Source organism: Kwoniella dendrophila, chromosome 4 (assembly GCF_036810415.1).
Source record: "Kwoniella dendrophila CBS 6074 chromosome 4, complete sequence".
Lineage (NCBI taxonomy): Eukaryota > Fungi > Basidiomycota > Tremellomycetes > Tremellales > Cryptococcaceae > Kwoniella > Kwoniella dendrophila.
The window spans coordinates 843,593-857,086 of record NC_089479.1 but is presented as its reverse complement, the minus strand read 5'-3'; the positions used below and the strand labels follow the sequence as shown (position 1 = coordinate 857,086).

General features: G+C 40.6%; 4 protein-coding genes across 4 annotated transcripts; 2 read left to right on the top strand and 2 right to left on the bottom strand.

Moving 5' to 3' along the window:
* Nucleotides 1–949: 949 nt before the first annotated feature.
* Nucleotides 950–1,732, top strand: L201_003440 (uncharacterized protein; the record flags this gene model as incomplete). The annotated part of the gene is made up of 4 exons (XM_066219195.1): nt 950–971; nt 1,036–1,092; nt 1,277–1,447; nt 1,701–1,732. 4 exons carry the CDS (start codon nt 950–952, stop codon nt 1,730–1,732), a joined length of 282 nt encoding a protein of 93 aa, XP_066075292.1.
* Nucleotides 1,733–2,142: 410 nt separating this feature from the next.
* On the bottom strand, nt 2,143–4,475 carry L201_003439 (uncharacterized protein; the record flags this gene model as incomplete). Its single annotated transcript, XM_066219194.1, has 11 exons — nt 2,143–2,254; nt 2,320–2,376; nt 2,469–2,657; nt 2,719–2,783; nt 2,850–2,919; nt 3,016–3,601; nt 3,670–3,899; nt 3,960–3,989; nt 4,052–4,094; nt 4,159–4,315; nt 4,407–4,475. 11 exons carry the CDS (start codon nt 4,473–4,475, stop codon nt 2,143–2,145), a joined length of 1,608 nt encoding a protein of 535 aa, XP_066075291.1.
* Nucleotides 4,476–5,004: 529 nt separating this feature from the next.
* Nucleotides 5,005–6,601, bottom strand: L201_003438 (uncharacterized protein; the record flags this gene model as incomplete). Its single annotated transcript, XM_066219193.1, has 9 exons — nt 5,005–5,185; nt 5,240–5,474; nt 5,550–5,629; nt 5,686–5,755; nt 5,816–5,956; nt 6,029–6,141; nt 6,197–6,305; nt 6,371–6,466; nt 6,535–6,601. The coding sequence occupies 9 exons, from the start codon at nt 6,599–6,601 to the stop codon at nt 5,005–5,007; spliced, it is 1,092 nt and encodes a 363-aa protein (XP_066075290.1).
* A 318-nt stretch (nt 6,602–6,919) lies between these two features.
* L201_003437 (lysophospholipase NTE1) lies at nt 6,920–13,345 on the top strand (the record flags this gene model as incomplete). The annotated part of the gene is made up of 25 exons (XM_066219192.1): nt 6,920–7,056; nt 7,123–7,540; nt 7,617–8,403; nt 8,457–9,667; nt 9,730–9,939; nt 9,997–10,058; nt 10,115–10,236; nt 10,290–10,339; nt 10,398–10,403; nt 10,453–10,495; nt 10,552–10,860; nt 10,925–11,081; nt 11,144–11,180; nt 11,234–11,308; nt 11,362–11,416; nt 11,473–11,573; nt 11,626–12,124; nt 12,187–12,198; nt 12,253–12,282; nt 12,344–12,422; nt 12,486–12,550; nt 12,663–12,819; nt 12,885–12,947; nt 13,017–13,089; nt 13,175–13,345. 25 exons carry the CDS (start codon nt 6,920–6,922, stop codon nt 13,343–13,345), a joined length of 4,929 nt encoding a protein of 1,642 aa, XP_066075289.1.
* Nucleotides 13,346–13,494: the final 149 nt, after the last annotated feature.

The window sequence follows — 13,494 nt, the reverse complement described above, 5'->3', positions numbered from 1 at the left end:
ACGTCAAGCTATGCCTAAAGGATGAAAATAGCCTCTATCGATCTATATTGAGTATTGTCTAAGTAGAGTTATATTCAAAAGCAAACGATGAGAAGCTTGATATCTCTTGACCACAGATCTCACACATATATATATACACATATGCATTGTGCTGAACAATCAAGGTTACTGACTAACTGTTCTGAATCCGTTAGATCTACACCGCTTCTTTCGGTGAAACAATGAAAAGATCTCGTTACTTACTGTCCACTAAACTCGTATAACGTCAAAGTCATCATATCAGTCCCGTTTATAACTTTTCATGACGTATACGTACTTTTAACAATTGATCGCCGTTTCATTCAGGAGATAACTAACTATTTTGGGAACACCTACTTTAACTCAGGAACCGTATCAAGTCCAATTGATCAGGTTCCGCTGGCTCTCGTATAAAGTGCCACATCGTATATCTAACGCTTGTCGAAACGCCGATAAATTCCGCAGAAAATGAAAAGCTGTCTCGTGGTTTAGTGGTATGCTCTATGGTGTAAGCTGGTATGCAGTTAGAGGTATCCTGACTTTGCTCTCGTGCTTACTGCCGTCCTTACTGCTTACTGCATTTGGTCCTTGCTGCAGAAACGTTAAGCAAAAGAAACCTCAAATTTCACTGAATTATCCTTGTTTAGCCATCAAAAAATCATAAAAAAACCTTTTACTTCTTTTACCTTCTAATTCAACAAGAAGAAAAGCCGCCAAAATGGGTATGTTGACAGTCTTTACTACACTACAATCGCTGCTGGAATAGGGGAAGATGGACAGGATAAAATGGGAATATTCAAGGCGAAAGATGGAATATGGATAATACGCATATGGCGAAGGAATGGAAAAGATCCATATAGCGAATTCATCGTTTAGCATTTAGTGTATAGATCAGATGCAAAAGTGATGGAATGCGTAGGAAATAACGAATATGGATAAAGGAGGAATCTATCGTCAAAAATGCTATAAGTAGTTTTAGTAAGCTGATTTATCGGTTTTATCATTATCATTCAATAGAGAACGATAAAGGTACCCTCGTCGATTTATACATCCCTCGACACTGTTCCGCTACCAGTGAGTATGGTTTTTTTTAGACAAGTAGTGGAAAAGATGACATATTGCTTATGATGAACGCAACTTCTTTACTTACGACCCTTTTCAACCTATCAACTTACACCATTATCCAAACTGTATTATCCTACTATCAAACTTTCCTCATCACTCAATTCCAATGAATTAAATTTAATTTATTCAACAGACCGATTGATCACTGCTCAAGATCACGCTTCTATCCAAATCCAAGTTGCTGATGTTGATGCCGATGGTAAAGCTATCAAAGGTCAAGGTACAACCATTGCTATCTGCGGTAGAATTAGAGCTCAAGGTGATTCAGATGATTCCATCAACAGAATCGCTACCAAAGAAGGTCGTGAGTATTTTAATTTATTTTACTTTCTTACTGTTTATTCAGAAAATCGCGGAGGGAAAACGAGTAGAGGGAAATGCTATGAAGTTAGTCCACCGGTGTGGACAGGGATATCGATTGTAGAAAATCCATGAAAACAATTGAATAAATGTCACAAAGCAAGTAGTCATTGAAATGAGAATTGGCTTTGGCGTGATCAGGATGATTCGTTTTCCATGGTTCTTTTAGCTGACTTTCCATGTTCCCTCTCTTTCAGTCCTCAAAAACGTCTGGTCTTACACCCGTTAAATACAGTTGTAATTAGATTTGTAGGCAGTTTTTCAAGGGCGTATACATTTGGGATGCATCCATTTTAGGCATTACACATACTTAGCATCATCTGCAAGTAGCTATAGATGACTTTGGGGAGATTATCCGATTCCCACGACGCTACAAGGGCAGAAACTAACCTTCTATCATGAGGCGATGCTGATCTTTGCAGACCGTTGACATACTTTGTTCCTTAGAAAGGCAGAACGCTTGAATAGTCCACATCACAGCCATTCATCAAAATATACACAATTCAGACTTTTGGTATTAGAAGCTTACATATACACAATATGGACATGGTCCTTTTCGTACGAAGCCTGGCGTTCTATATGATCTATCCTAATCTTGGTATTCACCGACAATTCAATAAGCGACATTTTAGAAACATCCTAATCATCGTCACCACCATCATCAGCTCCCCAATCATCTTTACCTTGATCTTCCCTCTCAAAACAAATAAAAGCTTCATCACCACCTTCTGGAAGTCTTTCCAGTATAGCTCTATAGTCTCGTACAATCAGCTATGGACTTTCATCTCGGAAAGTATGTCACAGTTGAGCACTCACTCGCATTCACATAACAGTTCGGTGCAATATAAATCCAAATTCAAATCGCAAGGATCACTTTCATATGAAAAGCATCAGCTTACAAGCATAAATCGGAATACTGGGGAGATGGTGATTTGCGATATCTGAAACTGGGCTGTAGTACTTACGTCCCGAAAGGCTGTTCGATCATACTGGCAATACCTTCAATACCCATGAATGTCATACTGATTGCAAACATGATAAAGACCACCTTCCAACCCATAGCATCAACTAAAGTGAAAGGTAAAATGAACAAGTATAAAGATACGACTTGTTTTAGGTGAACACAAAATATGTAAGGAAGAGGAGTTTGAACTCTGATTGACAGTAGTGCTGGTTAGCCGTGGCAGCGGATAGGGTTCTTAACATCGAACTTACATCCGTTCCATAGAACCAAGTTGATCGGTCATACCTGATACAGAAGCTTGAAGAGCATTCATACCCTGTGCGTGGAAGAATGGTCTTGAATCAGCTGGCAACTTGACCGTCTTGAGTCAGCTGAGACCTACAGCTGGACCAACAGCTTCCAGACAACCCATTTTTCTGAAACGGAATATCGCACGACTAATCTCATGGGCACTATGTCACTCTGATTTAGCTTTTACCCCGTTGCTCTTCGGAAAGACTTGACCTCGATCTAGCACAGAATACTCGATTGTAATGTATTCAACTCACATGATGAGAGGTAATCCCACTTCGACCATTCTACCTAAACCAGTTTCTGCTGAACGTACTAAACCAGTATCAGGTTTGACCCCTTTCTTGATTAACGGAGTTCTTTCATCTGTAGATCTTTCTTTTCCATTTCCAGTGCCAGATACATTTATCCGTCTAGACATGGTAGACGTAATATCTTCTTCAATTGCCGACCTATGATAATCTCCCGCAGCAAGAACCCTTACAGCTGTAGGACGTCTCTTGAGACCGCTTGACATATTTCTAGGATAATTTGGCTTGTTTTGCATGATACCATGTTCGGAAGAGTATACTTGAGGGGATTGAATGACTAGGTTGTTCATTGAAGGAGAAGGTGATAAAGGCGTAGTCGGATCAACACCGATCAAACTCTCTTCGTCTTCACCATTGCGACCTTCTGTGATACCAGTAGTCAAAGCTGGAGTCATCGTTCCAGGTGAGTTTGTCACTTCTTCTGAATAATTACCTTGTGTTGGATGTGCACTTTGACGACGTAAGCTGAAATCAGAGATGGTTGATTTCAATCGTTTGATATCGGTTCCAGCTAATTTGGCGGGTAACAAACCTATTGCAGATGACGATTCAACATCAGTTCAGCTTGTGTAACCAGGTACTACTAAAGGGAGAACTAACCTTTCAAATCGTCATGATGTACACCGCCTTCAGCTCTTAAGTGGTGTTTAGTCGCAACGACAAATGCTACGACTAGTCTGATTATTTTTCTCTTTTCAGCTGTGAGCTGTCGCTTGGTGATTATCGGCTTAGATCCATCTGTAGGTGTAGGAGGTAGATTAACTGATACCCATATATTACGTGATAGGTTTCGACCGATAGAAATGAGCGCTGTGAAGTCTTTTCGACCTCTATATAACACCAGCGGAGTCAACGAAAGCTTTGATTGCGCGAGCATGAGTTCAGCTTACTCTGCGTATCTCTCATATGCGGTTGAGTTTCTGAGCAAACACGAATTGTTAGTTACTACGCTAGTGCGGAAGCTTTGTATAACTAAACTGACCTGAACACGAGTAAAAGACCAACAACAACAGATAAAAGAGGGACTTTGGAAGGGATATTAGCTGGATTATTCGGAAATCATAGATTGACAGGCTAATTAATACTCACCGACATTATTAGTCAAGCCAACTTCTCTTCCCCACCATAGACTTGCCGCAGCTACACCAGCAGAAAAAATAGTAACAGTTAAAACTGGACCTAAGACTATTGGTAAGATTGATGATCGGAATACGAAAATATCGGCTAGCCATGATATTTTGGATATCTAAGTGAGAATATACCAAGCTATCTTGTTAGCTGAATTTGGATTACCCGAATAGCTAATCGAAAATCCACTCATTCTGAATGATACTTACTCTTGGTTTGTGATCTTCTACGTCTTGTAACGCCAATAAAGAGGAAAGTGTGTTAATGGGTAATGACATTGTGTTACTCTGTAAAAGGGATAATGATTAATCAAAAGATCACAAGATAGTATATCAACTCTCTAACAAAATATGGTAACTATATAACGTGACGCAATGAAGAGCAGAAGACTGGGTAGCGGGGACTGATGATACCTTGAAAGGGGATTGAACGAGGCCTTGGCTTACTATCGTACTTAACCGGTACCTTCCTTCTTCTTTGGACTTGAGGACCTGGATGATGATGATGACACTTCCGACATTATGAGAGCTTATGTCCTAATATCTTGGAGTCGAACATAACAGCAAGTCGAAGAAAGAAAGAGAACATGAATAATGAAGGCTAATACAGCACATAGAAAGCATCATGCGTTGTGTAGCTCTCAGGCACGGACCCCCTTGTAGTCGATTTTATGGGATGAAACACACTAAAACTGAATGATGATCTAAGCGCGTTTCACATTTTTTGACCACATTTACCAAATGCCAGATCATGGATAATGGCTCTAAAGAACAGCTTCACGTTTTTATGCATGTAACAAAATGTGCTTTATCGTCCCCAATCAGCTGGATTCCATTCTTCACCAGAATCATCAGATCCCCATACATCATCTGGGACCTCTTCATCTCCCGGTACAGGTATAACACCTTGTCTTCCAGCTTGTCTAGCTATGCGTCTCGCTAGTCTCTCATACGCATATATTTGAGGATTTATTTCAGCAGGATACCAGCTGAAAATACCATGTATTAGTTTACTGAATTGTAATTACGAAAAATAAACTCACTAGTTGACCGCTACTACTATTCCAGCTTCACCTTCCTCTTGTTCCACCTTATGCCACCAATTTGCCGGCAAGAATAATGTTTCTCCTTCATTTAGAGTGACTTGTAGAGGTTGAACACGAGAAGGAAATTGGGTGGAAGATACCCAAGGAATCGGATAAGCTGGATCATCATCTAAAATTGGCTTCAAAGTACCAGAATCGGATCGTTGAAGTGTAGATGGGGAATGGAAATGCTCTGATTTATGATAAAATTAGGTTGTCAGTCAGTAGACCTTACAAATTTGCTTCTATAAGGACAAACATAGCTTACGATCAAGCCATAGACCCTCTATCGGAGAAAGAAGGGTAAACGTTTTTGTTCCTGCCAAAACATGATATATATTTTCATACCTAATATGAATTTTCAGCACAATCACTACGACTTGGTTGAGAAACTTTGAACTCACGGATCATGATGTAATGAAGTTGTACTTTTCTTGTCCCCTATCCACAGATTTACAGCTTCTGCTTCTGAGCCTAGATACAAGGATATCAGCTATACCTTCGCAAAGAAAGTTCTGACTAGAATGTACATACCGGTAGCTTCCTTCATCCATTGTATATCTCTTTCAATGTAATTCTGAAAAGCCTCTAACTCAGGTGAGCCGTATGGACGTGGAGTTGATCTATATGTATTTCCATCTTGAGATTGTAAATAGTATGCTTCCCCGTTAGCACCTATAATTAATGATACATTTCATCAGCTTCAAAATAAAGCATCAACGTGACTTGACGATATTACATACATACCAGTCGTTTTGGGTCCCAAACGAGATATCAGAGCAAGAATAGTCATCTTTCCATCATAAGCTTTGACAAAAGTCGTAGAACCATCTTCAAGTTCTCGCACCGAATCAGCTAATCTATCAGTCGAATGAGCATCGAAGGCATGAATAATAATGGTAATATGGCACTCACCCATCATCAGTGATAGCCACAGTCACTTCCTTATCTCTTGAAATCTCTTTGTAAATTTCCGGCTTTGACCAATCATGAGGTTGAGCAGCTGAAGTCAAAGGTGAAAAGCCTATTCTTCACAACAGTATATAAGCTTACATTTGAACAATAAGAGGGTGATGGGAAGTAGCTTACCCTTGATGATAGCTGGATGAGCTCTATTAATCATTCTTAAAGCTTCGAGTGATGTCGGAGGCTGCTCGTAATTCGTTACATCGTGTAGTTGAAGATCTGAAGGAGAAGAAGCAGTAATCAGCTTCCCTATTCTACATGTTCCTGACCAGTATGAACCCACTTACCTCTATAATCATCCAAGAGCTGCTCTAGGACTTGCTCGAGCTCCTCTATTCTTTCTAATTGCGTCATGTTTGAATATGTTTTTGTGAATGCCCATGTCCAAAGCGAAAGACAGTAAATTTCATTTTTCGCATAGAATTGTTTATTTTTGGGCTAAAGATGATTTTTGAAACCGGTTGTTAAGGCACATTTCCGGATAATTGGAGATTTCCACGTGGTTGAGGATTTCATGAACATCACTCTCGTAAGAACCGTTGTCGCGTATATGAATGCTGAAGTAAAGTTGATTGAACGTTTTTTCCATATCACTGTTACCGTACTTATTATCTATTGGTATACTACTACTATCGTGAAAAACGAGCAAAGAATCAAGGCAGGTAAGGCAAAATGTCAAAGGTGCCCCCGCCACCGGAAACCAATGGCAATCCGCTTGTTGCTCTTGCGGTAGCTGTCATTTATGCTATCCTTTACGTTCTTCAAGGAATCAGGAATGTTGTTGGAGTTTTGACTATAGGACTTCCAAGGTAAGTCACATACATTGAAGAGCACAGCACCAATAGAAACAAAACTGATAGAAGAATCTCATACAGTGCTATAGTCAGAATTCTACATTATAGTTTAACTATATCATTAGGATTTCCACATTTCTTAGCATTATTTGCAGGAATTCTATTGGGAATATTCTTTCTAGTTAGATATCGATATTTAACGAGATATACAAAATTAAAGGAACCTGCATTACCACCACCTTCACCACCTTCATTAGCTAATGAGCTATTACCTCTGGATACACAAGGTATAATAGCAAGTGATAAGAGAAATAGATCAGGATCATTTCATAACTATCTAGATGATTTCTTATCAGCAATTAGAATTTTTGGTTATTTGGAAAAACCTGTTTTCCATGAATTAAGTAGACATTTACAAACTAGACGTTTAGCTGCTGGTGATACATTAGATATAGGGAATGGTGATTTCTGGTGTGTAGTTGAAGGTAAAGTTCAGGTTGTAAGTTTGAAGTTTTCCCTAAAATAGCCCATTATTCCATTATCTGAGCTGACATGATCAACAAACATCTTTTCAGTTTGCTCCTGATTCACCGATCAGTAAATCAGCTCCTTCTTCTCCTGATCCATTCAACCAAAATTCATCTTCCTTCAATGGTTATCATCTTCTTAATGAAGTTTCTACCGGAGGTACACTTTCATCCCTCTTTTCCATCTTATCTTTATTCACCGAAGATATCAAACTTTCTTGGACACCACCAAATGAAGAAGCAGATGATGAAGAAGTACTTGCGGATGAAACTATGACCAGAGAATTTACCTTGTTACCGGAAGGTATGATCAAAAATAGATCAAGAGCGAATTCAGATGTGAGTCAACTGGATCATGAAATTCTCAGCAAACGAGCTACTAGTCCAGAAGGTATCACTCCAACAGACCAAACTCGACCTCGGCGACCAAGATCATCCTCTTTAGGTACAGCAGATAGTGAAGCAGTCAAAAATCCCGAAGAGGAACCCCAATCATCTCATTCAATGCCAGCTACAGTGTCCCCTTCCCCCGTTGGAGGTAGATCCCAATCGAGCTCCTTACATCCTTCTCCTCAAATACGCCCCCAACCTAGAACCTCCCCTTCCGGGACGCAATCCTTGCATGATTCAGACAAACCTTTGAAAGGGTCACCCAAAGGTCAGGATCCTGGCGCTGCTGCATTAAAAGGGACTATTGCCAGAGCTACTGTCGATACTACCCTGGCCGTCATTCCCGCCTCCGCTTTTAGAAAATTGACTAGAAAGTTCCCTAAAGCAAGTGGAACTGTTGTTCAAGTTGTATTGGAGAGATTTAGCAGAGTAACTTTCATGACTGGTCAGTTTCCTGCTGCGTTTGACCAGAATGACCAAGCTGATATACCCTTCTAGCTCACAAATATTTGGGCCTTACAAAGGAAATTCTTCGATCAGAATCATCGCTCAATTCCCTTGTATCTCATCCTTTACCGAGATCCTTCTATACTGGCGGTGGTATGCAAGCTCTTCGAAATCGTTTTCAACCTGAAACACAAGCTAATGATAAGAACCACAAGAACTTCTCCTCAATTGGATCTTCGCCTAGCGGCAGAGTGTCCAGTAAAGACTACTTCAATTTTGTTCCATCTAGTCCGACAGTAAAAGCTCCTTCACTTCCGTCTACTACTCCAAGGCAAGTGCCCTCTACACCCGCAGCCAAAGGTGGATCTTTCGTCACCAAAGGATTACAGGCTCTCAGTAAGATAGATAGCGATGTCAACGTTGAATCGCCTGTCGAGAAGACACCTATCAACGACCAGACTGAAGAACCTCCCACAACCGCTGTTTTTAGTCCTGATTCAGCTACACGATACGGAAGTGAATTTATTCGAAGAACATCAGCTTTCAGGAAACAAGTTGCTGCAGGTGATCTAGCTATGGCTCAACGTAATGTACCTGATGAAAAGGGAGGAGCATACTATAGACCTGGGGTTCAGACTCCTGGATTACCTAGAATGGATACATGGTTAGGAAGATTTTCTGGCTCACAGAATGATTTAGCGCATCATAATGGAGTATCAGTATCACCTTCTTTATCAGGTGATCATGGAACACCACAAGAAGATTCGTTTGATTTGAAAGAAGCTGTTTTAATGAGTATTGCAAGATCAATTGGATTAGCTCAACCTACTGAAAATAGTATAGATTCAATAGGTAAAAATACTTCAATGGCTCCTTCTGTTTCAGCTTTATCTACACCAAACTCACCAATGTTCCCACCTAACAATGGTAGAGGAGCGCCAGGATCAGGTGTCAAATCACCTTTTGGAAATGTTCTTGATATGATGGCTGCTTCGACACATGAAGGTGTTATAGGAGGAATGCTGAGAGAAGCTGCATTGAAAGCTAAAGTAGGATCATCAGTAGTAGACGATGAAGCAAGTAGTGTTTCAGCAAGTTTACATGAGTCACAATCTCATTTTGGTTCTACAGCTGGTGACAAGAAAGTATTGAAAGATTTAGAAGGAAATGTGGAAATACTGTTTTTCAAGAAAGGCAGTGTGTTAGTTAAGGAAGGTGAAAGAAGTCCTGGAATGTACTATGTGATTGATGGTTTCCTAGAAGTAAGTGATTGTTGTATGCGATCGTTTCGTATACACTATTGCTGATATCCTTTTCATTATAGACATCGTTACCTGTACATCAAAGTGGAGTCGAAACACCTCGTTCATCACCTTCGGTAAACCCAAGTAGCGCTAGTCCACCCCCAGCAACTTTTGCAAATGTTAGTGGAAGGCCATTCGGGGCTGCTTTAGGTTTGGATACAAGTCACAATAACGGTTATACATCTCCTTTCGGTACAGGAGACCACGAAGAAGCTCTTTATACTGTAAAGGTAAGTCTCGCTCCACGTTTTGACTCACGAAGTTGATGAAATCTCCCTTAAACATAGCCCGGTGGAATAGCTGGTTATCTGTCTTCATTATGCAGTTCCGACTCTTATGTTAATATCACGTAAGTCAGCTGTTTACCACTTCATGACGACTAGCTAATAGTAGGGTTTTGCATAGCGCTAAGACAGACTGTTTTGTTGGGTTTTTACCCCACCATACATTGGAGAAGATCATCGAGAGAAGACCTATTGTTCTACTCACTCTCGCCAAACGATTGTTATCTCTCCTTTCGCCTTTAGGTAAGCTATGGTAGGCTGACAAGCTAGGCAGCTAGCTTACCACGCAATTCCAGTTTTACATATCGATGCTGGGCTGGATTGGCAGCAGCTTGGAGCCGGACAGGTGAGCCATTAACGATCGTGCTTGATGTGAGAAAAGGCTTACTGACACGTCCCCATAGGTATTGGTAAGCGATTGTGGTACCATCGCAAAAGCTTTGGCTGACAAATATATAGTACGAAAAAGGAGACAAATCTTCGGACTTTTACATTGTCATCAGTGAGTTGTAGTATACGTTTTCCTGAGACACCTCAAACTGACTCTTTACTTCCTAGATGGTCGTCTGCGATCGTTTCACGACAAAGACGGATCCATGCAGGTGCTTCGAGAATATGGTCAAAACGACTCTATCGGTGAATTAGATGTGATCACAGCGGTTAACCGATCAGATACAGTTAATGCTATTCGAGATTCCGAGTTGGTACGAATACCGGCTGCTTTGTTCGATGCTATCAGTGTTAAACATCCAGCAACTACTGTTCAGTTCATGCGATTGATAGCTGGACGAGTAAGAAAGGCTATGGGTGATCAAATGACGATTGGTCATTCACCTTTGGCTGTCCCTGCGACTGATGTCAATTTGAGTAAGTCAGCTAAAAATCTCAATACATCGATGAATTAGTCAGCTGATAGAAGAATGCTTCACAGAAACCGTTTGTATACTTGGGTCAAACCGGAATGTACCCGTTGCTCACTTTGCGGGAAAACTAAAGACGTCTTTAGAGGAACTAGGTGCATCTACATCTTACCTTGATCAAGGGACAGTAATGCGTCATTTGGGCAGACACGCTTTCTCACGAATAGGGTTAGTCTAGCTGCAAAAGTACCCAGCTCGGAACAGCAATGCTAATCTGAGTACGTCTGCAGAAAACTCAAAGTTGCCGGTTGGCTCGCTGATCAAGAGGTAAGGAAATTCCTTCCCGTGTAACATGTAACGGAGGCTAATATCCTGCTTAGCAACACTATCGTTCCGTTTTGTATGTGGCTGACTCGCCACCGTCAAGTCAATGGACACTTACTTGCATACGGCAGGTGAGTAATGATATACCGGTGTATGTGAAACACAGCTGATGATGAATGGACAGGCGGATTTAGTGCTGGTATTGACGATGGGAGATGATCCGGCCCTGGGAGAGTATGGTCAGTTATTCATGCCATAACGCTTACAATGACAAAACTGATAGATCTCTTAACAGAAAAATTACTTCTGGCCACAAAGACCACCGCTAGGAAAGAGCTTATATTGTTACACGATGACCGAGCCGTCGCTCCTGGATCTACTCGTCCTTGGCTTGTTGTGAGTGGTCTGTGACAAATGGCCGTGACATAGAAGCTGATTAGACTGGTAGAATCGACCGTGGGCACATGCACATTATCATGTAGAATTACCTGGTGTAGTAACGCCACATAAAGTTTCACCTACAATACATGACCCAGCAGCTATAGCGGCATTCAAACATCTAAGAGAGCGAGTGGAAACACGTATAAGGAAATACAGAGGATTAAGACCATTTACTAGGCCTCGTAGAGCCGCACATATGAATGATTTTGCTAGAATATCAAGAAGGATTTGTGGGAAACAAATTGGTTTGGTTTTAGGTGGTGGTGGTGCAAGAGGTATTTCACATATTGGAATGTTACAAGCATTAGAAGAATTTGGTATACCCATAGATGCTATCGGTGGATGTTCAATAGGGAGTTTTGTTGGTGGTCTATATGCAAAGGGAACTGATTTGCTAGAGACTACAGGAAGAACAAAGCAATTTGCAGGCAGAATGGGTTCAATGTTAAGAATTCTAAGTGATGTGACTTATCCTTTCGTAGCTTATACTACGGGTCATGAGTTCAGTGAGTCCGATCCTTATGAACTTGTGAAGGATGCAGAATAAGCTGACCGAGTCATTTGACAGATCGAGGTATATGTAAGTGTTAGCTATAACAAAAGAAGACGAGAATTTAGCTGATTACCATCGTAGACAAGGCATTCTACAATACGCATATAGAAGGTAAGCTTTGTTCTCTCTAACTTCTAAACAGTATTTTGGTAAGCTAATTATGAGATTATAGATATGTGGATCCCATTTTTCGCTAATTCGACAAATATCACCCATTCCAAGATGGAGATACACAGAACAGGTTACGCTTGGTTAGTACAGCTGAATTAAGATGGATATTGTTTTTGATTGACAGCTGATTTGATCTCCTGCAGGCGTTACGTGCGAGCATCAATGACGTTGGCGGGTTTATTGCCCCCCTTATCGGACAATGGAAACTGTAAGTACGCGCTGAAAAGCATTTCAATCATCTATTTTCCGCTATTCCACGCACAATTTTCCGTATACGTTTCCATGTGGAGCTATCGATGCTAATTTTGCGACCTACCTAGTGCTTGTTGATGGTGGATATATGGATAATACCCCTATTGAACCCTTACGTTCTAACGGTATACGAGATGTGATAGTGGTAGATGTGGGCAGTATAGATGATACAAGTCCAAGGAACTATGGTGATTCTGTATCAGGATGGTGGATCTTCCTCAATAGGTGAGTCAAGCATAAATTTCTTACACATAGAAACAGAAGTTGAATAATGATCTATTTAAAATTAGATTCAATCCATTCTATGAGAGGAAAGTATTATCGATGACTGAAGTTTCATCGAGATTGACTTAGTAAGTCGCAATTACGCTTAGCTCTATTAGTGGATTCTGACTCAACTATCTGTCTACCTGTCGTCACAGCGTATCAAGTGTGAAAACACTTGAAGATGTCAAAAACGCCCCAGGTTGTTTATACGTTGCTATGCCTGTACAAGTGAGTTTTACATCCCATTTATCCAATTAGTGTCCTCATTGTGCAATCTTGGCTGAGTGAAGCTTCACTATTGACTCTCGTTTAGCAATTCGACACTTTAGGTGGATTCAAGCGATTCTCCGAAGTTTTGAATATAGGTTTAAAAGCAGGTAGAGAAACGTTAAAGAAATGGAAAGATGAAGGTAAATTACCTAATGGTTTGGTAGATGCTTCCAAAGGATCAAAAGCTGTTCAAAGAGGTAACAGATTAAGGTGAGTGTATCTAAATGTCTCGTGAATGGGTTCAAATTGCTAATATTTGTTTGCACTTTGGTATCAGACGTATGTCAATTTAACGAAATTAACGAATCTTTCTGCATATGGATAGAGTAATAGAAGCAAACAACTTTGCATGTGTACAACAAA